Raw genomic sequence first — 26,028 nt, 5'->3', positions numbered from 1 at the left:
CAAGAAAATTCACATTAAGCACTATTGGGAAAATAAGGCTCGAAGGGCAGCATATTTACTGTACTGAAGTTGAATAAGTGTGAAGACACAATGTGATTGAAGTTTAATTAAAAAAATTGAATACAGGACATTAACACTGCATAATACATTTTTGGAATAAGGCATTTTGGAAAACGTTAGCTGAAAGTTAGTGATTCACCACACTGAGCTGTAACTTCATACAATGACAAAACAAAGGCTTTTTTTTTGAGAGAGATTGTAGAAGTCCACTGGCTCGAGCCTGGAAACAGAATTCAGTCACTAATGATTAAGGTATTATTCTTTAAAACAGCAGTTTTATACCAGAAGTATAGTGATACAGTAATTTAGATGTTAGAAAACAATGCCTGTACAACACGCTGTGATATGTGGTTGTCTAACATATATTGATTTCTGGAATTACATAAATACATTTCATACAGTGTGTTATATTTTTAAAAAATGCTATTTTCCAGTATAGTCGGCATCATATTCCAGCAGACTGTGTCCAGTTATCTTCTGCGTTTCTCCTCACAGGCTATACAGAGCCGTTGGGGTGTCACACGTGGGGCTTCGGTGCTGCCTGCAACATCACACACCGGTTACATTTTCATTATAACATTCTTTTTATGAGCCATTTATCCACTTAAGATACAAAACTACCACTGGGAAATACATGTCATCAGAAAATCGCAAAATACGTCGATGCTTTTAAAGTTGTGTACCTCAGTTTATCGCTAACCTCAGTTTACGAGGTATGTAGCTAACCTCAGATGTCTCCATTAGGAATAAGGGCTGTTGCAACCATCAGAGACTTTGCTACCAGATTTAGTTCAGGAGGGTTTTGTCAGGCACATAATGTAAACAATTAAGGGAATTTATAGTGTTAACTTTGAACACTGGAAAATATTTTGACTTGTGTCTTTCCGCATATTAAAATATTTGCAACTTTGGCCTACTGTGATTTGCACCAGGCCCTAAGCCTGAAATGCGAATATATCATAAGTACCTTTTGCTACAGTAAGGCTGAGCAACGTAAATAAACCTCTTCTTGGATAAATGTATCCTTCAGACTGACATGTCTCACTTATTTTAATCCAAAATTAGTTTTAAAAAACTAAATGAAAAATACTCACACTTGCTTGGCTCTTGGAGTAGTTCATATGGGCATACAGCAGCACAGCGATGTCATTGTGGGCGGCTTCCAGAGCAATGGAAAGGGCGTTACTGCCGTCCTGGCAAAAGGAGGACAATCATGCAGGTTATTCTCCAAGTGGAGTGTTTGCACTCCATTTTACACCAAGCGGTTCCTGTTATTAAACACGAGTACAGACCAGAGTACAGAACATTCCAAGCCATGAGAAACTTAATTTTCAAACATGTACTTATTTCTATTTTTCCCTTTTGAAATTTTCCAGTTCCGTAATTCCTGTCTAGCTGATCAGTACAAAATTTTTAAATTTAATGTTTCACACAAACTCATACTGTACTACCTCTGTACACATTTACTGAAAAATGCTAATTATATGTCAATATCACAAAAAAATAGGCTATCTTCAAAGGCTATTTAATTGTTCTAAGTAATGCAGATCGGGTAGGCCTAAGTTAGCATTTTTATTTGGGGGTGGAGGATCTTTTTAAGTTTGTTCATCATTAGTTTACCCATTTCCTTAATATTTCAATAAATATGAAATTCGATTTAGCTGTAGAAAACTATAGACTCAGATGCAATGTTTAACTTAACTGTTCCACAATACATACAGTGCTCACTGAAAGTCGTGGGATGTTTGCTAAATTCAGTAAAAATGCTGCCAATTTATTGGTTTCATAACAGAAGTCCATTGACAAGCAGTGTTTAACATATCTACACATTTTTTTCCCCACACAGACATTTTTTTTTGACCGACTCACTCAGTTCTCTTCTTGCCATTTTGCTGTTAATCGCAGTCACTGGCTTCCAAAGCGAAACTAAACACAAATGTTTGGTGTCTTATGTTATTGCAAAGGTGTTACTAAGTCAGACTGCTTGTCAATGGATTATGAACAGCTTTTTTAGAACTATAATTTGGTTTTCACGCCATTGCTACTTGCTTCATACGACTGGACTGCGTAAAAAACACTTCAATGTTCACTTCAATGTTCGGTTTACTACTCTTTTAAAAGATTTTTACTAAGCTGTATAAACGTTACCAAAAACATAAAATAAATCTGATTTTGGCTGAAGAGAACCAGCTCTGTTGTGGCTGAGTTTTAACTCGGCTGGACTAACTGGTTGTACGTAGTAATCCTATCAGCAGAGTTTATTTTCAGAAAATACATGGCTGTATTTGTTAAGGAAGCTCCTACACTCTACAGCAGGGACTCAGTATCTGTGGTATTTACATTGTCCGCTATGGAAATATCACAGCCTGGCTGCTCCAGAAGCAAGGATACGATCTCAGCGCGGCCGTGCTCGCTGGCGCACATGAGCGCCGTGGAGCCTTCCTCATCCTGGGCGTTGACGTCCGCACTGCAGGCCAGCAGCAGCTCTGCCATCTCGCGGCGTCCATGGCTCACGGCCAGCATCAGTGCCGTCTGTCCAGCCTGCACACAAGTGACCCATAACATCCAAAAATACCCGAGACTCAGACAAAGACCCTCCCTAACTCATATCCGCACCGGACCTCTGGACATGGTAGCACTCAGTATCAAACCTTTGATCTGGACACAAAGACGACAGATCAAAATTGCTACCTGAAAGGAAATGCATCGCTTGAAGCTCAATCCACTTAAAACACAAAAAAAACTATACCAAGTATCTTGCTTGTCTGTATTGTTTTACATTGTAATTGCTATTGGAGTAATATGCATTAAAAATTGAGTGCAATAACTAAGACATACAATAAATGTAGTTCAGGAGCAAAAGTAGGTGGTATATTAAGTCTCTTTAAGATCTCCTGGAATGGAGATAAAGCTTCTCCAGTGCAGTATAGGAAGAGCGGGTCCGTCTGCGCAGACGCAGTAGGGCGGGCTCACCTGGCTGGCTTTTGCACTGACCGTCTGTGCAAATGCAGCAGGGCGGGCTCACCTGGCTGGCCTTAGCACTGACCGTCTGCGCTGACACAGCAGGGCGGGCTCACCTGGCTGGCCTTAGCACTGACCGTCTGCGCTGACAGCAGGGCGGGCTCACCTGGCTGGCCTTAGCATTGACCGTCTGCGCAGACACAGCAGGGCGGGCTCACCTGGCTGGCCTTAGCATTGACCGTCTGCGCAGACACAGCAGGGCGGGCTCACCTGGCTGGCCATAGCATTGACCGTCTGCGCAGACACAGCAGGGCGGACTCACCTGGCTGGCCTTAGCACTGACCGTCTGCGCAGACACAGCAGGGCGGGCTCACCTGGCTGGCCTTAGCATTGACGTCACCCTGGCCCAGCAGCTTCTTCACTACCCTCATGTCCTCCTCCTCCTTCACCGCTGCCAGCGCCGCCAGCATGATGGACGTGTACCCAGCCTTGTTCTGCTGGTCCACGTCGCACATGCCTGCACAGAGCACACATTCCCAGAGGTGTAGCAGGCTTGTGACGTTAAAACATCAACTCATTTTAAATAATTCACGTGCAAGTCCTGCTAACAGAAAAGCTACTTTTTGCCAAGTTAAAAATTAAGAACAGCAGCAAAGACAGCAAAGCTGTACAAGAGAAAAGTTCTCCAAAATCGAACAGCCAACTTAAAAACACACAAAATAAGAGATAACTATCTTCCTGAGATCCAGGGGAAAAAGAGTTTAGTTCAGTTTAATTAAACATGTTTTTTTACACAACTGATGGAATGGAAAAATGCACACCCTCACACTTTAAATGTTCTTAACAGCAGGACTTGATTGCGTGCCGTATTAAGGGTGTAACGGTACACAAAATGCATGGTTCTGCACAATTTTGCTACAGCGGGCAAAACAGAATTTTTTTTATTTTATTAAATTTGCAATCAAAATTAGGAACAGCTGTAACCCAAAGGCAACATGTCTGTTGATGTATCTGAATAATAGAACTTAAGAGACGCTTATTTGCACATTGTATGGACACATATCGCAGACGATAAACACCCCGATAGTCGTAGATTTATTTTCCTCTGGCAAAAGCGCCTCAGGGTGTGCTTGGCAATCCTTACCATGCCCGACCCCAAAGTCTAGTTCGTCTGACTAGTAGCCGGTTCTTCCAAGAACCATTGTACAACCTTTTCTTACCGTGTCCAGACACAGGGCGATTCAGTTGTACTCGGGCACGATACGCATCCGGGGTGATTGCAACCACATGCAGAGACATGCCATGAATGGTGTGACTGGCCCACACATGCGCACTATAACGCACCGGACCCGAAAGAAACAGATCGGGTAGGCTGTACGGATCAGGTAGAGACATTTAACAAACATGCTCAGTACATCTGAGAGCCGTGTCTCATCCCACCCAAAAATGACTCCAAATGAGCCACAAAATAAGGACAATCAATCATGAACTCCACTGTGTTGTGCGATAGCATTTTTCTTCAGCTGACATTTTCAAATGTGAACTCGCCCACTATAAAGTCCGTTATACACTAAATCTATCATTTTGTACTGCTGTTCGAATTCTCACCTGTGAATTGCATTAACTAATCATTGGAGACATTTAATTTACCCTTCACAAGGCGTACATTCATTCATGTAAGAATCGCCATGTTATGTTAGCATCGAACAATATGAGAATTAGCATTATCTTCCGAAAATTTGTGAATCCATTCCATTCATCTTTTCTATAGTACTTTAAGTAGGAAATTTACAGGTTCAGAGTTACCAGGAATGCATAAATACATTGCGATATGGGATACTACTAAAAATGAATAACACATAGAATATGTCCCATTTCCGTTCACATAATCCATGCATATTGACGCAGATCACTGGCATCGCCGTATATTTCGACAAATCAGATGGTGGTGACGCAACGCTTTCGGCCCTGCTAGTAAGCAGCGCTGTGTCAGACCTGGTACGGGTCGGTTCCGGCTCAGTTCCTGGTGGCAGTGGAAAAGCGCCATTGGTTTTGTTAGCTACTCTCTAAAATCAGGAGCCACCAAGCTTTTTGAAACTGAGAGCTACTTCATGGGCACTGAGCCATACGAAGGGCTACCAGTCTGAAACGCCCTCCTAAACGTATCGAAACTTCATGTATAATAAACATGTTTTAAATGCTTTTTTTGACATTGTCATTTTCAAATCTATATAAATGCAAATGTGATTAGAGAAGAATAGCAACAGGATAAAATAAAATTTCAGATGCTGCTCACTGGTGAGTTGTGCTATTTTTAGAACAGGTCCACGGGCAACTCATGTGGTCCTTGGGGGCGTCCTGGTGCCCACGGGCACCATGTTGGTAACCCCTGCTCTATACAGTGCTGGTGTGGTTTATTGGGAAAATGAAAAAGTTCCAAAACTGCTGATGTAAAGTGACGTGCGAAGCTGTTCGACCTCTTGCTTCGCCGTTATGACTGACTATAACCAGCATCAGCTGTCATCAGCTCACAGCCAGTTAGCGTAGTGTGCTCCGCGCCAAACATCTACTTGTAATTTCAGGTTCCACCCGGGTCAATAAATATCAATTTCATGGTGCATATCGAACCAAAAATTACATTCCGAATGGTGCACAACGACTACTGTGTATAGTAGGAGAGATATAAGCACAATCACTATGTCCTCTTCAGAAGACAAAAATGAATTGCTGGATCTCAGGAGGATATACTGACCAAAGGAACACAATACAATCAGCTGATTAGAAACAGATTATGATACTAATGACAGGTATTCAAGGGCTAATGCCTGAAATTTGTGTTAAGATATTGATAAAATGTTAAAATTGTTCCTAATTATCCTGTGGTTAGACTTTACATATGTCTGCAGACGGCTGCATAATTAGTCTTTATTTCTCTGTCTCCTGACACGTTAGTCCTCGATTACATCTTTCACACTGACCCGTATCCAGCAGGAGTTCCACCACCTTAAAGTTGGAGTGTGAGACACTGTAGTGCAAGGCGGTGTTGCCGTTGCCATCGGTCATGTTAACCACATGTGCCAACAGAGCTGGAGACACTTCTGAGAATGCCATAAGGTAATCTGACACACGGGAGGGCTGGGCTGTCTTGGTACTGGACACGCGGAACCACTCCATCTGTACAGTGTGAGTGCTGGAGAGCTGATAGACAGAGGTGTGAGGAGCATCACGTCACTGTTTATACTGTAAATTCTTACTATTCAAGAAATCTCACTTCCACAAAGTACATTACACATGATATATACAAAGAAACCATAGTAAAAATAGACATGAATCAAAAAAATAAATGGCCACACTGATCACCTACCACTTCCCTGCTCTTAAAGGCATTGGTATGATCATTGAGATGGTTCTTCAGAATAAGGCAGGCTTCTCGTGTTTTTGTACTCAGCTCGAACCTACAATGCAAAGGAAGAGTTATATATTGTGCTTGCATGGTGAATTGCTTGGGCTTGCATGTCACAACAAGGGGCAAACGTCCCAACACCATAGTAAACTCTGAAAACACACTTTTCTTTCACAGTATCCTGATGCCCCTCCACGTCTTTACTCTCCGCTCCTATTGGCTCCTCCACAGCACTGTCACTGTCTTCCAAATTGAGGTCTTTCTCATCATCTGAAGTGTCCTCCAGGGCTTCACCTTCATCGCTGCTGTCAGAGCTAACACCAGCCCCACTCACTCCAGAAGAACTGTCACCTCCTTCCCCATCCTCTTCTTCATCATCTTCTTCACTAGAAGTCGACTCATACCTGTAGATTCAAACAAACTTGAATACTCATTTACCGTTATATTAGTGTGACATTCATAATTTAGTATTATTTTAAGAAATGCCATCCATTTCCTGAAAAAAAACTAATTTAGTAAGTTGTTGCGGTTACTTTGCAACTTGTCAGGATATCCTTATATGGTAAGAATATTTTTCTCTAAATACACGTGACCTTTTACACAGGAAGCAGTTCATGAGGAAGAAGGTGGCTACGTAGACCAGAGATATCTCCCGGCCCAAAGACAGTGAGCCTCTCACCCCCCACTGAGGATCCCTACAAACTTCAGACTTTTCTTGTTCCCAGTGCGCAGCTCGGAAGGGCCACTGCCATCATTTCTCTTCATAATGGATTTCAGCATGCCTGCAATTCACAACAGTCACCACCGGGGGCACGTGTTATCCCCTAGCCACACACAAAGATTTCACATTTTCAAGAAGGAACACCTCTGTGCAAATAAAGCACATTTAATACAGCTGACTCTTGTTGTCCTGCATACATCAGAGTTATCAGGAATGCATAAATATATTGCGATATGTAATACTACAAGATGGTGTGAATTTCCCACTTAAAGTACTATAGAAAGGATGAATGGACTTCGTTCATCAAAAAGCCTGGTTTTCAGTATTTCAAATGGTGTGGTTCACATAGCAATGTCCCTAACATATACACAGAACAGACCACAACCAAATAATTACCCTCACCCGCAGCTGGACTGCAGGGGGTGGCATTTACTTCATGATCACCCTCCGTCGTGTTGATGGGGATGGCAGAGGGAGCACATTCTGTAATCTGTCTTCTCTTCGTTATAATGCTCAAAGGCATCTGATCTGGTCTATTCCTTTCTTCTTCGTATGGATTCTCCCACTGGCTTCCAGTGCTGCTTACAGCTATCACGGATGTTTTCCCAGTGCTCTCTGTCAAATCCGTTTGAACGTTCTGGTCATTCTGAGAAGATGCGGAATCCGGACCGACACATGCATCTGTGACTTCGCAGTGGCACTCCACAGCGATGCTCACTTTCTCTGAACCGCTGCTATGCAGGAAGCTGGAAGCTGGACACTCAGTCGCCACATCAGCAACGGCCACTTCAGGCTTGGCCAGAACTGCCTTTTCCACCATGACAATCGAGCTCCTTTGCTGCTCTTGAGCTTTCAGCGTTTCAAGTTCCTCATCTGCTTGACTTAGCCGACCCTTGAGGACCTCCAGAGACTCTTGCAGAGTGTCTATTTCCCTTTGCGCCTCACTTGTCAATCCAAGCATGGACTCCATCACCCACACAGCAGCTTCCTTAGTCTCCACTCGGACATCCACTCCAGCTTCCTGCATGGCCACTGCCTCCATTCCAACTCCTTTATCCGCGACTGCTACAGCTGTGCCTACAAATGCATCCTTTTTACCCTGACAGTAGTAAAAGACAGATTCTTCTAGGGGTTTGTCATCCCCAACAGCCACAGACCTTGTCAGCAAAGTCACATTTCCTACAGGTGAAACTCTCTCTGGTTGATCACCTTCTTTCTCATCTCTGCCACCCAGCTTTTCCGTGAGTCTCCTCAGCTCAACCAACTTGCTAACCCTGCCATGAGTGGGTGGTGCCGCTGGGAGTCTTTCAGCACCATTATGCTGCTGGAGTTCTGAAGCTCCAGCCAAAGTCTTCTCATACAATGCCAGAAGCAGCCTGTCCTTTTCTGCACGCAACTGGGCCACCTCACGCTCCAGCATTGGGACTCCCTTCACTTTCTCCTCCATCTCCTTCAGCTGTTTCAAGGCTGCAGCCATCTGCTCTCGCACAGTTTGCAGCTGCCCAGAGCAGACTGGTGCTAGTCCAGTGGCGGAGGCACTCCCATGCGCTGGAGTACTCATTCCAGAGTTGTGAGGACTTTCAGGATTCCAACTGCTCTGAGAGGGGCTTGGGGAGACGGTCAAGACATTCAGCAGCTGTACTTCCTGTGTCTGGTTGTTGGCAGCTAGTCCCACATCTCTACTTTTGGCCTTGGGAGGGTCACCAAGTTGGAAGGCAGAATCATTCTCTATCTGTTGTTGTTCTTGCTGTAGCCGTCGGCTAGTTTCCAGCAGGGTCCTCTCTACCCTGGGGTTACGCACTGGTGGAAGAGGGGGGACCTTCAAGCCAGCAGAGAGGGGAGGACTAAGAACGGGAAGTGGTGAGAGAAGGTGCACTTCACTGGGGGCAGAGGTAGTGCGATTCCGTGGGGGAGGCTTGGGAGCCACCTGGCCTTCTTCACTGGCAGAGGATGACAGAGATTCAGTTGATGTCCACCCACTGTTGTGTCCCCCACCCCATGGACTTCTCTGGGATATTTTTGCACCTCGTGTTCCCCGGCGAGGGTTTGCTAAGGCCCGTCGAAAATTGTGTCCGCTCTCGATCTCTTCCACATACTTTAAGAAGTCAAGGTCTAGCTGGAAGCCATAAGGAGTCTGCACAGAATAGGAGCCGCCCTGATCTCCCTTATCCTGGGTGTTGTAGATGAATGGTGCACCGAGATCTGAAAGGTACAGGTACAACATTGAGGACTGTATGTGTAGCATTACATAATTACTGATTAATCACAAGGAAGACCCTGCTTACCCGGAAGTTTCTGATTGACTTGCACAGACTGAGTCATCTTATTGGAGCACAGCCTTTTGACAGTAACCCAGAGAGTGAGCTGACCACCTGCAGAAGAGGAACAATGAAATCACCAGGTATTCTCTGTGCATACGTGTTCTGCTTCTTACTGTAGTTTAAGTAATGGTCTTCAAATTTAGCTATGAAGCAGCGCCAACTAGGATGTCGATCACCAGTTCAGGGCCCCAGTTCCTCTTAATTGCTCTCCATGCAAATCAACAGTCACACACATATATGAGGATCGCTGCTATCCTCAACACTGGGTGCGTGTCATTCCAGGAGACAGGAAGACACCATGTCATGTGCTGCAAACCCACACATAAAAGCAGCTGAAATGCCCTCCGTCACTTTGCAGGGCAAAGCCGACCTGTGCCACTGTGTATGCTTTCGGGGTCATGGTTACAATCTACAGTCGGTACCATCCCAACAAAAAACTATTTCTGGGATTTAGGACAGTATGAGGAAAGTACCTTGACCAAAAACCGCATTGGGGTCCCATCATATAAAGTTTTTAATTGACAGGTTCATGGATACATTTCCAAAATATACAGTCCTAGGCAAAACAAATGGTTCAAAGCTTAATGTTGTGCAATGTGGGTTTGGCCCATCTTCCTGCCTAGGAGCGTACAATCTGGCAAATCAAAAGCTTTGAGTTTTTAAATCCTAGAGCACAGACACCTGTTGGGAAAGTAAGGGGGGAAAAAAATAGTGTTTATAAAACAAAATCTACAATAAATGTGAAAATTGTCCATTTCACACACCGATGGAAGTTTTGTCAAGTTAAAATGAAACTTCCTTTCACCTCTGTTTACTTAAGTGTTTAAGGATTAAGAATGATGTCATACATCAAGAGGAAGTGCATGTCAGCATAACAGCAGTGGCAGGGAAACAATGGCGGAAGCAGCAAACAGATGAGGCAGACAGAATGTGCAGCAGAATATAAAAACAGAGACTCAGTATCCACTGAATTCTCTTTGTACAATCATTTTGCCTCCATAATGTATATTTCATTCAATTTCTCACCCTGTACTATTACCACTACAGCAAACTGTTACATCACTATTTATAAGACAGAAAACACAATTATTTCTTATGTGTGATGAATATAGCATGTGCAGTTTTCAGAGAATATTGTTTTATACCACTGTGTGAAAGTTAGACGATGACAGCGCATTCTATTCAACCGCACATTTGTGTCTGCAAAAATGTTTCTTTGTTGAAATCTGGACTTACCTCTCAGGCCTCCAAAAGCACCATAAAGACCCCTTTCTGTAGCGGCTCGGCTTCTCACTGGGCTCTGCTTCTGATACGCAGGAAATGTGGCAAAAGTACAGCTGCCCTTTAGAAAACCAGAAGGAGACCTCAGTGTCAGAGAAAGCTTCACACATGCATAAGACGCTTCTGTCTATCACCAAGGCGCTCACACACGCACACACACACACACACACACACATACGCACACAGTTACTGCACACCCCCAAGCACATTCCAACACACTTCCCCGACACGCGCTTCCACAGCCAGGCTCGGACTTGCAGCTCGGCTTCCACATACAGCTGAAGGAAGAGAGAAGTAGCTGCTATGAATAAAGCATCATTCTCCATTAGTTCCAAGGTGGCTCATGTTAGGGGAAAAAAAAAAATTCTCACAGGTGGCAACAAGGACCCAGCAGCAAGTCCCATCCCCCCCAAAAAGAAAACAGACACCCCAACACTTACTTGAAACATCAAAACCTGGCTAGTTAATATTCCCAGACCATGTGCTATTTAGGACCATGCCAACAGCAGCCCGACCGGCTTACTTAATATCATCTTCGGCATGGTGACTAATAGGACCACCTTACGAACCTGCCCCTTTCTGGATCAAACCTGCCACCTTCCCACCCAAATCCCATTCGGAGGGCACAGATACGGCAGCAGCCCGATTCCCCAGACGCACTCGCTACTCCATGGCTCCAGGCAGGGCTGCCAGATTATGGGAATTAAAATTACAGGGCGCAGGACAGCCACATAGCATAGAAGGCAGCTTGTGCCCACGTGTAAACACACTCCATGCGGGAGAAGGGGCAAGCCTTGTCAAGACGTTTAAATGGAGACAAACAGGCTGAATGTACTTCAAGAAGAGCAGAGATGTCTTCACGGATGGTTAATACTTAAACGGAGACGTACAGGAACTGAGGTGAAACACTGAAAGACGCTCCTGCGCCTGCAGCTTTCGGGTCGACCGGAACATTCAGGAAGACCCAACCATGCTGATCCTGTTGGGTTGGGGAGTTTCATGCATCTGCGTCTGTCTTTCATTACACGAGTGTATGAACTTTAAAAACTAGAAAAATAAACTGCTCACTACTTGAAAGTGACAGTCAGCATCAGCGATTCCCGAGGGGGCTACAGAGGGGTCATTGCCATGATTTAATTTCCATCCATTCATCTTCAAAACCCACTCATCTGGTGAAGAACTGTTTCCCAATCTGGTTCTCGGGAATGTGCTCCCTCCCAGCTCCCAGCAAAAATGTGCACTGTCTGGCAGAGAGCTGGGAGGGAACAAAAACGTGGGCCGTCTGTGGGTTCCCGGGGACCGGATTGGGAAACACTGCAGTGAAGTATTCCAGTGAGTCTGCAGCCTGGAAGGCGCTGGGTGCTCCCACACAGGCCTATGGGCACTTCAGAAGATGCCAACTGAATGACTCGCGTCTTTGGTGCTGTGGCCCATTGGGCATCACAGCAGCCGCACACGTGCTAAGCCAGCGGCTCAGCTCAGTCACGGATCCTCCCGAGTGCAGGTTACACCCAGGACCCCCACAGTCCAAAAAGATGGCGCCTGGATAGAGATTTACACTAATTTATATATGCAGTCTCAGCCAATGTGGAGTCCGAGAGATATCACAGGAAAGGGTTAAGCTCTTATCCCCCTACTGTTAAGGAAACAGATGTCCTGTGATGTCCTGTAAGAACCTGTGACTGAATGTACACCTGCCAATTTTGCTATTTGGATCTATGCGCCAATGAGAGAAGCACGACTCTCAAAGCATACATGGCAAATGATGGAATGGCGTCTAGACGTCTACAAGATGGCTCAGCAGAACACCTGACATTCCTGGCAAAGGTGCTGACAGAAGGGTACATGCATGAGAGAAGGATGCTCCCAGTCTGAAGCTGCACATTCGAAGAGCTTCAGGACGAAAAGCAGCGACACAAACGGGAAACTGCGCCTTTTTCAGCCATTTTCAGATAAAATCTGCAGCCTTCTAAAGGGGAAGCAGGTGTCAGAGAAGCCTTTGCCCCACGGGAAACACCTCCCATTGTCTCACTGCAGGCAAAACAGTAAATCCAGCATCAAGGCCAGAAGCGGTTTCCTGAAGGCCAGGAAAAACAAGCGGGAGGTAAGTGAGCAGAGAGCTGAACAAACACGCAGCCACACAAAGCCAAGCTCATCACGAAGCTCACAGACAAACTGCTCCCACGAGGCCAAGACGAATATTTTCACAAAACCTCACTGAAGTGCCAATTTAACAGATACCAAACTTTTTTTCCCCCAGTTGGAACACACGTCATCCCTGCATCCTTTTCTCACTCCTGCCCCTGACCGGCCTGCACAATCGCACACATTCAGTTCTCACAAAGAAGCGTTATGTCTGCAGATTTAAAGAGGTCTCCTCGTCCGACAGCCATGCTCCTTCTAAGAGTTAATACATTCCAAAAAAGTACCAAAAAGTCCAATGAAGGGGCCAAAAAACTTGGTGCTTCTCTGCACAATAGATGCAGTCTGGTACAACCCATCTTTTGTGTGTGCAGTACCACAGCAATTTAAATTTATACTTACAGAGCTCTGTTAATAGCAAGTCTTTGTCAAAAGTAGAAAATTATACAAAGGTAAGAATTATACGAAGTATACCAACCTACCCATGAGAGGGACCAAAATTCAGAGACATCTTTTGAATTATTAAATGTAAGAAATGAAATTTATTTTTGTATTTGAAATGGTGTCATCATGTAGATCAACAAAATCTAACCAGTCCAGTATTCACTGCAGGGGGTCTCATGTTCATTTCATGCATGTCCAATGAAGAACTGAGTTTTTGTACTATTCACCTCAAGTACAATAGACAACTTTGTTCACAGAATTAAATGGGAAGTTTTGAGTGAGATATTTTAATGTTATTTTTCTTTTTACTTGTAATGCATTTTAATAATACATACAAGAAATAAATAGCGATGTACCTCAGAATCGGCTGCAATACATGCTGTAGTATCATAAAATGCGAAGAATCACAATAATTTCATATTGTGGGTCAAATATGATGACAGTACTGTATCACCACGTCTGCAATTCTCACGCCCACGTGGCACATATACGGCAAGTTCAATGAAATTTGGCAACTTTTGGGTGCGATGCTAAGAAACAACTTTACATACCAATGTTTCCATGTACTTAGATTGTAGTATATTGTTCCAATCGATATCAAAGTACAGACCACACAAAGAAAAGTAGATATTGCCATCAGTTTTACATCATTATGCGTCAGGTCCTAAATGTCCAAACAGCATGGCTGTGAAGATATATTTTTTATGTACTACAAACTAATTATATTTTCTACATCAGAATGGTTTTATTAAATTCATGTCACATTAAATTTTCAAAAAAAGTAATTCTTGAAAAATGGGGGGGTCCTTTTTGTAATCAGTGACAGGTTATCATATTCAACTAATATGGAATGTTCTCTGCCATTTTTCCCCACAATTTTAGATTTTTATAAAAATACCCCAAAATTGCAGTCCTCCAGTGGTGTTAGCACTTCTTACTGTAATGTCCCAAGAAGGTGCACTGCATTTTACGGCACTGCAACAGGTGTATAAAATCAAGCACCTAGACATGCAGTCAGGTTTACAACATTTGTGCATAGTACATAAAAGTCACCAAAGCTCTGTTGACTCAATAACTGCAGAGATCCAAACTACTCTGGCATTAACTCAAGCACAAAAACTGCGCGACAGGAGCTTCATGAAACGGGCTTCCAAGGCCGAGCAGCTGCATGCAAACTTCACATCACCAAGCACAATGCCGCCACTGGATTCAGGAGCAGTGGAAATGTGTTCTGTCACTTTTCTGTCTGGCAGTCAGATGGATAAGTCTGGGTTTGGCGGATGCCAGGAGAACGTAATGTGCCCGACTGCAGAGTGCCAACTGTAAAGTTTGGTGGAGGAGGAATTATGGTGTGTGGTTGTTTGTCAGGGGTTGGGCTGGGCCCCTTAGTTCCAGTGAATGTGTCACTATTGAATATGACAGCAAACATCCAAAATCAAATTTATATCACAATAAATCCACAAAATCTTGCATATTTAACATATTCTGGAGCTTCTGAATGTTGGTATTTATTGTAATTAACATACTTCTATTGCACAGCTACTATGCAATTCAGAAGAAGTGTTTACAGGTGATATAGACACACAGAAGAAAACTTTAAAAGCAAGTAAATATTGATGCATTGTCCACAGCACAGCCTTAGGCAGGCATTGACAAAATCAACAGACCCCTGATGCTCTTATTCAGCCTCTAAGCCTGAGATCAAACACTTACAGTCCGAACTGCAGGCAAACAAGCTTCCTGTTTATTGTGTGTTGATTGCTGGCACCTGTAGTCTCCACTGGAGCCTAGTCAGCAGCCTTTGGAGGGAGCTGACGTGGCCGTCTTTCAAAATACACTCTGCCTTTTCATTTCATTAGTCACATAACACAGAAATGGCAAAAAACAAATTGTCTCTGAATTTAAATCCCTGCATTTATGTTTTATTTTGTATGATTATGATGTTCTGCATTTTTGTTTACTATCACAGTCTGTTTTCTTTTCCTTGTACTTACTGTATTATTGTGCTTAAACTTTTATTGTATTGAATTTATCTGTGACACATTGAGCAAATACATGCATTACTTCCATATCTCCACTGTGCAAAAGTGAGACCTACATGGGTGTGATTTCATACTGTAAATCACCCCAGAAATGAACACAAACATATTTTAGCTCCAAAGAGAAATGTGCTGCCTTCAGCAAATACCAGGTTTATGAGCAAACAGGAAAGCTTGTTGGCTTTGTAAGTACGGCGTACTTAACCAAACACATTGAAACACAACATTTCCTCACTATACAAATAAAGCGGATAATTGAAAAACTGGATTTCGCCAGTTAAGTGCACCACTAGAAAGTAATAGACCACAAGAAACATTGTCTTACGAACATGGTCTATAAAGCTGTTGGTCTGTCATGATATTTAAAATAACCGCTGGCAGAATGTCATTGTGCTAAACTTCCCCCACAGAATGAGAAACTTACTGTAATACACAGAAATACTCTTCTCAGATACAAGCTTCTAGTTTCTGTATGCAAACACAAACACACACTACTCAGTATCTTGGATGCCTGTCTTATGTTCTGAAAGGATTCCGTCTTTGAACACCAACGTCTTGTGCTTGGCAACCTTTTAAGCCAATCAGTTGTCATGGTTGTCATCAAATGCTAATGCAGAAAACTTCTTAAAATGCGCTTTTAAGTGGACTGACCACAGTATGGGGTCTACAATAATGCAGTCTACAATGATGCAGTAAACCACTGAACCCAGTCAAGGACAATCGTGAACTCAACATTAAGAAGTAGAAGATACAGAGTAATACACGTTAAGCCTGAACACCAAGCAATATCTGATGCACCACCTGGTGCAAGAAGTTCTGGTCTCAAGCAACAAATCTCATTATTTGAAAGAAATACATTAGTAACATTTAAACAGAACAAAAATATCAACCAACTAAAAACCCATAAATTGCCAAGACAGACAAAAATCGTAAGCAACACTTTACTCTCAACAACTATAAAGGTCAGAGATTTCCGCCTCTCTTCACAAGACTCCATAATATCCCAGGTTTAACTTCAGCAGCAGACCAATCACACTTACTAGCTGGGTGACTCAGAAAACAAAAAATGATGAAGGCCTGGATGATGCAAACACATCCTGAGTGCTCACATCATCCATTCAAACAACGGGGAGAAGGTGAGAATGGCAGGGCTGATGATTTTTCTTCCATTTCAAGTTATTAGTTGACAATTAAAATTACTTATTTAGCTTTGTCCAAAGTGACATACAAATGAAGATCAGAGCCAGAAAGTCCTTGGAGCAACTGGAGTTAAGATCCCAGCTCAGGTCCCCATCATCTCTGCCAGCCCGGGATTCGAACCAGCAACCTTCCGATCACAAACAGAGCGGCCTAACCTGCAGAGCCGCACTCCGCCATCATGATTATGTCATAAATGCAGCAAAAATATCCTTTTATATCATTTCTCATAAATCTGTGTGAAACTCATTTTACCCGACTGCCCTCTCAGATGGCTGCAGAACTGAGGTAGACTTGTCAAATGTTACATATTCAGCAATGGCAGGCAGGAGCCTGCATGTACCTTCATTCTCCAGGGTTCTGTTTCTGCGATGTGTCAGACCCACCCACTCAAGATAGGTTTGTTCTATTTTTGAGCTTTATCTATGCGGCAGGTCATACCAAAGTCTAGTGTTGCAGGATCCAGCTCCGTCTGCTTGAAACGCACCTATGAGGCTAGAAGTTACAAATGTTTACAAATAACCAAGTGTCTTTATTAGGCGTAAATACTTATTATGCAAGCACGCTTTCCAGTAATGCCTTTTATATTATATATATATCTCATCTGTGTAGTGTACCCCCTAGAACAGGAGTGTCAAATCTTATCGGCAAAGGGCCGGTGTGTTTGTGGGTTTTCACTGCAACTCCCTAATTAGATTACTAATTAGAGGACTGATTGGATGAAGAGTCCTCACACCTGGGCTTGAACAGCTGACCTACAGGTTACCCCAAAAACCCGCACACACACCTGCCCTAGAACAACCCACAGAATTATAACTGATGTCTTAATTAACCATGAAACAGTATTTCATGGGAATCTTTCACATCTACAGATTTATTAGTAATAATGTCATTGGACATGATGGATATTTTCACAGGTTTTTTCTGATTTGAACAAAGCCACTCTGTTGGAATAAATACCTGTACAATTTGACATTGTAAGTCCTCTTCCACCGACCCACCCAAGTACACACTTGCCATCGTCCATCCATGCCTAACCACTTATTCTGCTCATGGCGGACCAGGAGCGCTACTCAAGACAGAATGTCTGCTTAACCGATAGCTTATCTGTAACAAAAGCCAGGCAGGAGCATCAAACTCGTCATATCCTTGAATAATTAACTAAGATGACTGCAGTCAGGGTTATAGTGAAAACAGAAAACGTGTTCATGTTAACAGAGTCATTTTCAAAAATAAATCACACTCGGTTCTCTCCCAATAACATGTCTTGCATAGCTGACATTTTTCAGTGATTCAAACTATTATTTACACCACCTTCGTAATGTTACTATTTAGTTTGCTCTTTGGTTTAAACAGAACGATGCACTCTAGGAAAAATATTTGACATGCATATGCAATAATACAAGAGAGATTTAAAATGTCCTTACTGTGCTATCTGACTACTTAAAAAGACTTTTCTACATAGGTATTTACATACATAGGCATTATTTTTTATTTTTTCATTATTTTTTAATTCAAGTTATTTGCAGGTCAGCTGAACAAAAGAAAATCATTTAAAAATCATATAAAGAAGAAGTGTGGATACCCTTTGTCCCTCTGGACAAAATAGATTTCTGTTGCCTAAATGAGGACTTTGGCATTGAACCGTACATTTAAAGGATTCAGTTGTGCTACAAGTGTAAACGCTGTGCTTGTGTGGTACGTTAAAGCATCATGCGAAGGAAAAATTGCTTCATATTAAAATGTTACCTTTTTTATTTCATGCATAAAGCACATCTGACTAATGGACATCTAAATGTTATGGTTACTTCGGTTACTTGTAATTGGCAATATTCGCAGTTTAATTCTCAAGGTTTTTCTCACATTTTATATTCTTCAAAATGACTTTTACGGACGAGAATCCACCCGTATGAAAACGGGCGTTTATCTGGCACTTTGCCCGGGAGGAAACGTCCATTTCCAAATGACACGCTGAACCAAAGTATCAGCTGTTCAACTTCCAACATCGTATCCTAGTCACTGGAACGTAATTTTATAACTGGCGAAAACAGATATGATATCAGCCACGGGACCCGCGTCCAGCTTTACCACAGACACGATCTGACATGAGAGCTTCCTAATGAAAGCGCTCAGGTTTCTCCACAAGCTCCAGATCACAGCTTCGAAAACAACATCTAATCGCCTGAAAGCGTCTCAGCAGTAAAGGGTCTTCCATGCGAGTTGAACTGGAAGAAAAGTTTTTATACGTAAATTTTATACGTCTGGAAAATGTATATTATAGCAGGAAACTTTACTGGGAAAATCAGGAGATCCTCACACCAATCAGTGCACTAACAAACAAAAATGTCACTATTTCAAAAAACCAGTAACTCCCAGAACTAAACCGAGGTGAGCTTCATTCCAATGATAACCGCAGACAGATCTCGCAAACTTAAAATGATGAAGGATATCTCGTACTGAGTGTCATCTTACTATTCTCCACGGGTCCACTCCTTTCGAAAATTTGCTTTACATTTCTTTCGAACTCTTCACTACTGCTTTTAACTATAAGCCAAGAGTTAACTATGTTGTTCAAAGTTCTTCTTAACTTCTGCAGCATGCAAAATGTTTGCAACTTACCGTCTGCGGCTGTATTTAAACACCAAAACAATGAAGCTCTCCCCCAAAACAATGAGGCACCTCGCTTTAGTGAATGGCTGGAAGCGACGGCGCAAGGCCGACTTCGCTCGCTGAAGAAACTTAAGTTTCTGCAAATGCGTGACGGACAGATGGCTGCACCATTTGCGGCGCGGAACCAGGGGGCGAAAGCGGCCGGACTCCGCCTGCGGGGCACTGCCACTGGGAGGGACTCTGAGCACGGGACACCGCCACTGGAAGGGACTCCGCCTGCGGGGCACCACCACTGGGGGGACTCTGCACACGGGACACCGCCACTGGAAGGGACTCCGCCTGCGGGACACCACCACTGGAAGGGACTCCGCCCGCGGGACACTTGTATCCAGTTCATTTGTATCCAGTTTCTTAATGTTTTTTTATATTGGAAAAAAATAACTGCCTGCTATTGTGTGCAAGCTGTCTTGAAAAACCATTTACTGGAGCCTCAAAGATATTGCATAGCACGACCTTGCAGTGAAGGGAATTGGTTGAAATGGTAGAGTGCTTAGTGTGTGAGAGGTAGCAGAATCAATGGCTGCATTCACCAAGTCTTTAGCTGCTGGGCCTTGAGAATTCACGAGGAAATACTTCATTCATTCATCATCCAAAACGTGTTGCTCACCAAAAAAACTTTCAAGAACTTCTCTTTGTGTCACCAGTCCTCAGCTTCCTACAGTCATACTGCCCTCTAGAGACACACCAAATAAATCAAAATATTCAAAATAAAGCGACACCTATTTCCCAGAATACCGCCAAAAGATAAAAAACTATAGTGCTCACTTGGAATAATGAAAATTTGAAGAAACACTTTTTTCATTTGTTACCAAAGAAATCACATAGCAAAGGTTTGCAATGTGGGGAATTAGCTCAAATGGCAGATCTTTTTCATTACTACGTGAGTCAATAAGTGTAACCAATTTCTTGATGTTTTTGATATGGAAACTAACTCCCAGGTCTCTGAATACTGTCCAGAAGCTGGTTTGAAAAACCATTTACTAGATACTCAAAGAAATCGCATAGCGTGAGTTTGTACGGTGAGGAGTTAGTTCAAAAAGCAGAGCGCTTGTTTAACACTTGAGAGGTAGTGGGGTCAACGCCTGTATTTTCCAGTCCTAGAACTACTGTACGTCAGCGACTCAGCAGGAAATACATAATTGTCCCACCATCTAAGAGGTGTCATTCACCAAAAACCCCTTAAAGAGTTGGCACAAGATGATTCTTTCAGATGTTTGAGCTGTGGCTTATTGAAAACACTTAAAAAGAATATATATAAAAATATACATTTTATACATGTGTGCTCAAAATCCACATGCAAGCAAGTTCACAGTAATAAAATTGATTTGCATGAAACAAAAGTAGAAAGGTGGAACTTGAAAAGAACTGCAGTGACGCAGTGGCTGGAAGGGCCACGGGGCAGGCTGTGTTTTGTTCCAGGGGAGATTGTCGTGGATTTTTCCCTTTGATTACTGCTGTCTTGGCCACAAATTAAAATAACATAACATCCACTCCCTCCCTATCTCATACTTTTGAGTGGCAGCCTTAGCAAATGAGCAAAGGAACAAATGTACATTTTTTAGGCTTGGTCTGATTTATTTCTGGACTGATTTTGTGTATTTTATATTAGCTGTGGGCCTAATTCACTACTGCCAGTCCCTGCGGGGTTTGAACATATGATTTTCTCATATTTAATTCTGAAAACTGATCTCTGCTCCTTACTGGACTTTTGATCTTCAGCACATCCCAGCTAAGCCTGCTGTGTCTTGTGCCGTTGCTGCTTAAAGATGCCTGTGTTACTTAACCCCCAACCCCGTTTTTCCCATTATCCATCCATCCATCCATCCATCCATCCATTTTCCAAACTGCTTATCCTACTGGGTTGCGGGGGGTCCAGAGCCTATCCCGGAAGCAATGGGCATGAGGCAGGGAACAACCCATGATGGGGGGCCAGCCCATCACAGGGCACACTCATACACCATTCACTCACACATGCACGCCTATGGGCAACTTAGCAAGTCCAATTAGCCTCAGCATGTTTTTGGACTGTGGGGGGAAACCGGAGTACCCGGAGGAAACCCCACGACGACATGGGGAGAACATGCAAACTCCACACACATGTAACCCAGGTGGAGACTCGAACTCGGGTCCCAGAGGTGTGAGGCAACAGTGCTAACCACTGCACCACCATGCCACCAACTTTCCCATTATATATGTTTATTTTAGTACACAATTTTAGTGAGCAACGTTTTTCAGGAACGCATTCGTCGCATTATGGAGGTACTCACTATATGTTATACATGTACAACGTTTTATGTTCAAGTAAGATTAGTAGCAGAGTTTCACCAGAAGATGGCACCATTTCCCCATGTTTTTCTGTCAAGGTTAGCTTTCTGTTGCAGGCAACCTGTTGCTGTTGTTAACATATACAGCGCTGTGAGTGTTCCTGGTTTCCAGTGTTATGACAGGCTAAAATGTTTTCAGACATTCAGATAATAATCGTATAACTGTTTTTTGTTACGATAATATTGCTTTAGATTTTTTGATTGCTTTTAACTACAAAGGTCTCTCATGACAGACATTGTTTGATTCCTGTGTTGCCCCAAATTTAGTGTCAGTCTTCCCTTGTGTCAGTTACAGCCTAGTTAGTTCATTGTGAGAGTAATATTCAGAGCAGGACATTTTGTGATTTAAGAGTGAATGCAATATCAATGACTTCATCAATTTTAACTCTGAGTTTGTTGTGTATCACCTGTTGTGTACTTGTATGCATTTCTATGTGTGTACGACTAAAAGGAGAGTTAAAAAGCATGTTGCTGATCATAAATATACAATTTGTGTCAATAATGAAGAATGCCCTATGGTGACACACTACTGTACAAAATTGTGCACCACAGCAATCAATTGTCTTTAAATATTTATGGCTTTGAAATTGTAAAAAAAAAAAAAAAAAAAAAACATCTATAGGTGGAGGTGACAGGCTGAAATGACTTTATTCTGAAACATTTTGGATCTTGAAACTGAATCCTATGGAATATCAAGAGTCTTAATGAGGAAATAGACCATTTCTATGGGTTTTTTTGCAATTTCCTAGCGGTTTGTACCTGAGAGATGACTTTCACATGCAGACTCAACTGCCGGTTTCAATGTCTGTTCAACTGCCTGTTTTTCAGGAGGTGAGTTTCAGTATATTTGGTGCAGTTCTTATTTGACTGATTATATGTGCCTGGGCTCTTGCCTGACTAATTACGTGAGCATGCATACACACCTTCCACAGTTCACTTGTGCCACGTCCTGAAGACGACACAACCTGCCATGCATGGGCATTCCTAACAGTCCAGCAGGACGTGTCACTATGACACTTACAGAGTGCCCTGCCTTTGGGGAGTTTTTATCGTTTTTTCATGGAATCTGTTCTCTTGACACCAAAGAGCAGCCAACTCAAGAAACATCAAGACCTTTCATTCAACAGCTTCCCCCATTTATTAACTGCAAAAAACATCCCAGTGTGCCCAGAAACACTGAGAATTTACAACGAAAGGCTATAATGCATATAAGCAACAATCGTAATGGTGTGTGTCAATGCCTAAACTTATAGGCAAGGTAACAAATGTATTCTATTTCCTGGTACTGCAATGATATGATATATTCGAAATTGGAGATTATTTATTAGGCATGTGTGACAGCTTTGTCATAATGCCTATTTGTTTCGGGCTATGAAGCAGGGCTCCATGAGCAGAGTCGGTGAGCTTCTATAATCTATTTAACAAACGAAATGCATGCTTTGTCAGCTTTAGGTCATTAGCTGCATCTTATTTGTTGCACGCCAACTCTTTGCGTTTTGATAGCATTAAGGGTCATCAGAGTTCGACGTTTCTGGATTCATAGGCGAGTATTTGTGTGAGGGTCTAGGAATGAACCCACTGAGGACCTATCTCGTCTTGTGTCTTCCCAGAATAGCCATCAGTATTTTTCCAGATGAAAAATCATTTTTTCCTCATTTCCTGTTCATGAAATAGACAGTGTACTATGGTAACTGCCCTGGACTGTTTTGGTGACGTTTGCTTAAAGTGCTTTAATAAAATCTCTAAACTAAGAATGAATAAAATCATGTTGGGAAAGTCACTCTACAAAAGCATCAAAACTCCCATCGTCAACTGAACCAGATCCTGTGAGCTATGAAAAACAAAATCAAGGTCATTATGGAAGACTATCCCTGCTGTCCTGTGTAAGGATGTGGAGTCATGGATCCATTCATAAGCTTCCTGAGCAAACATGAAATCCAAATAATTCTGAAGCAAATAAAAACACAATCCACATGCAAACCTCACCAGATTTATATGTGAAGCACATCTGTCTCCCCAATGAGTTTTAAAAGCAGAGTATAGATATGCAGAATCCAATATGTTTATTCTTTTAAATATAATACCTTACTACAGTCATCTGCATTTCTATTTTCGTAAAAGATTCAGATTTGAATGAGGTCCGTAACTGTTACTCCAACACACTAAAACTCAAAAACATATGAAAAGTGATAACAAACACTTGGCACTTGTTCAAATACAGGCACACGTACAAAAACACACACGCTTCCTGTAATAAGCCACTGGACAAAGAACAGCAAAAGGTTACCAGTTCTAGAGTACAGGTTACTGTTTATAAAGGTTAATAAAACACATTTCCCCCCAAAGGGCTCTGGGTCACTCTGGGTTTAGGACAAACATGAGTCACAGTCCTTCGTGCCACATTCCTGACTCTGGAGTATGGACCTGGAAAGACCACCTCTAGAGTGAAAAATACATTTGATCAACGGCCCAGCTGAGCTTTAACAGCCTTTACAAAAGTTCCTCAGATCAGTCCATTCTAAGCTTTAATTTGACAGATATCAGTTGTGACTAATAAGAAGTATCCATATTCTACAACTCCTTCCTACAATGTCTGGAGTAAAATTCAAAGTCTTTGCACACCTGCAGGAATATAAGCAGAATTTAAAATGTGTTTACTGCAATTACCCACCTAGACCAATGACCTACACTTTTAACTCAGGTCATCTGTGATATCTGCTGTTTTCCATACCACAAGTACACCACGGGGTATAATTTTAAATATTACCCAAATATTTTAGAATGGTTCAATTTACCAGATGGTGCGATAGTGCGATGCACATTCAGTAGTCGTCAAGCTTTGAATTTTGACTTGCTTCTGGACTAGAGATACGCCGCACGACACTTTCCACTGATGCCAGGCGATGGCAGCATCCACGCAGCCATGCTTCCGATTTCTGTAGCGATCACAAGCGTACACATCTCATGCAGTGTTTAACAATATAGCATACGGTGTTTTCTTCTGTGTTTAACCAAATAAATTTGCCCTAATTTATTTAATTTTCAATTAATTGTATTATTGGCTCTGACCTCTCATGTCATACTTCTCTCTTAATCTAAAAATCAAATCCCAACGTCGCGATATAATCACGATATGTGCGCGTGCGTAATGACCAATACCTTGCATATACGCAATCACCATTTACTTGCGGATTAGTAGCAAATCTAAAATATTACTGAGAGGCGTATTGTGGTGCCCGAAAGTTAGTAATCTGTATAAATCGGCGTATCGTTATGCTTATTAAATCTGGTTAGTGGAGCAGGCCACACGTTTTGGTAAATCCTGGAAGCGATAAGCACTGAAGTGGCGGTGAAGAAAAGGGCAGCTCGACAGCCATAAAACCTTTTAAAAGACACGATAATTTGGATAAACAAAGTAAAAAGACGTTGGTTGTGTGGCGGTACTTTTGCAGTTTAAAGTCCGACACGTTTACTAAACATAATGATACGCCTAATTTATACAGATCACTAACTTTTGGGCACCACAGTAAGCTTCTCATTAATATTTTAGGCGTACTGCTAATCTGCTGATGAAATTGTAGGCGTAAATCTTCATGCCCCTTTGGTCAGCCGGCTGGCGTGAGGTTCTCCATTCCTGACAAGTCTGCACACAGACTTACATGTGTGTAACAGGTTTATTACCTTGTAAACAGTCTGTAGGGTTTGCAAACGACCCCTAGGCGTTTGATGTAGCTAATTATAGGTTTATAATGGAATAATATAGATTTGCCGTAAGATTGAGCCTGAGTGTCTTGCCAGATGGGTGAGAGCTGGCAGCCGTGACATTTTTCCGCCTATTATCTAAAGCTGTATTCACACCGCATTTGTCGGGACTGATTTGTGTCTATTGACGGCAACACCGACAACTTATTTGACACTCTATTGGTAGATAAGTTCGGCTTGGCTATAGTTTGTTTTGGGTAAATTTCATCCCTTTGTCGTGCAATTATAAGCGCGAGGTGCAGCCCTGTATATAGTGCAGTTCAAGCCTTAAACGCTTATCTGTAGGACTTAAATCATGTGGTCAGTTTCCACTGTTAAATTAAAAATTCTCCACAGTATGTACAGTTTACCCTGGGAAAATGCAAAGGAAATCCCCAGCATTCGTGGGGGATGTTCATTCTGAGCGCCTAACCCTACCCCGTTAGTCAGGTATCCCCCGTTTACTTTAACGATGCGCGCAGCCTCCGCGTTATCCTACAGATAAATGTTTACTGTGCAGATTGGTAAATCCTCCACGATTAGCGACCACCTAAACCACGTCATGAGGGACAGACACTTTCAGCTACTTCAGGCTTTACAAACTGCTTTAAAACTGAGAGGCTCCTGTACTGCGCTAAATTGTTTGGTTAGTTTTGTACTTTTACTGGTTTGTTTCCTTGATTTAAACACTCATTCTACTGTTTCACATTAACTTTAGTGACAC

At 42.5% G+C, this 26,028-nt stretch overlaps 1 protein-coding gene across 11 annotated transcripts; it reads right to left on the bottom strand.

The window, feature by feature from the left end:
• Positions 1–91: 91 nt before the first annotated feature.
• kank3 (KN motif and ankyrin repeat domains 3) lies at positions 92–19,366 on the bottom strand. Of its 11 annotated transcripts, none has more exons than XM_048976405.1 (13): positions 19,189–19,365; positions 10,703–10,808; positions 9,431–9,517; positions 7,542–9,347; positions 7,104–7,206; positions 6,589–6,828; positions 6,386–6,476; positions 6,000–6,219; positions 3,396–3,538; positions 3,240–3,263; positions 2,401–2,601; positions 1,155–1,253; positions 92–601 (listed from the first exon to the last, which is right to left on the bottom strand). In XM_048976405.1, exons 3-13 carry the CDS (start codon positions 9,465–9,467, stop codon positions 578–580), a joined length of 2,988 nt encoding a protein of 995 aa, XP_048832362.1. In that variant the 5' UTR covers positions 9,468–9,517; positions 10,703–10,808; positions 19,189–19,365; the 3' UTR covers positions 92–577. The 11 variants fall into 11 exon arrangements, with proteins under 11 accessions (XP_048832362.1, XP_048832361.1, XP_048832363.1 ...); XM_048976404.1 differs by lacking the exon at positions 3,240–3,263 and adding an exon at positions 3,188–3,211; XM_048976406.1 differs by lacking the exon at positions 3,240–3,263 and adding an exon at positions 3,188–3,211 and having other exon boundaries at positions 7,548–9,347; positions 19,189–19,363.
• Between the last annotated feature and the right edge of the window lie 6,662 nt (positions 19,367–26,028).

Source organism: Brienomyrus brachyistius, chromosome 15, assembly GCF_023856365.1.
Source record: "Brienomyrus brachyistius isolate T26 chromosome 15, BBRACH_0.4, whole genome shotgun sequence".
In the NCBI taxonomy this organism is placed as follows: domain Eukaryota; kingdom Metazoa; phylum Chordata; class Actinopteri; order Osteoglossiformes; family Mormyridae; genus Brienomyrus; species Brienomyrus brachyistius.
Note: the sequence above shows the minus strand (reverse complement) of the source record. Positions and strands in the feature narration are given on the sequence as shown.

What these genes read in the sequence shown, in the direction of transcription:
- kank3 (XM_048976405.1), bottom strand. Translation starts at nt 9,467, where the DNA reads ATGACTCAGTCTGTGCAAGTCAATCAGAAACTTCCGG. An exon ending in AGTCAATCAGAAACTTCCGG is followed by an intron (nt 9,348 to 9,430) that starts GTAAGCAGGGTC and finishes TGTACCTTTCAG; the next exon opens with ATCTCGGTGCACCATTCATC. An exon ending in TCAATGCTAAGGCCAGCCAG is followed by an intron (nt 3,264 to 3,395) that starts GTGAGCCCGCCC and finishes GTGTCTGCGCAG; the next exon opens with ACGGTCAATGCTAAGGCCAG.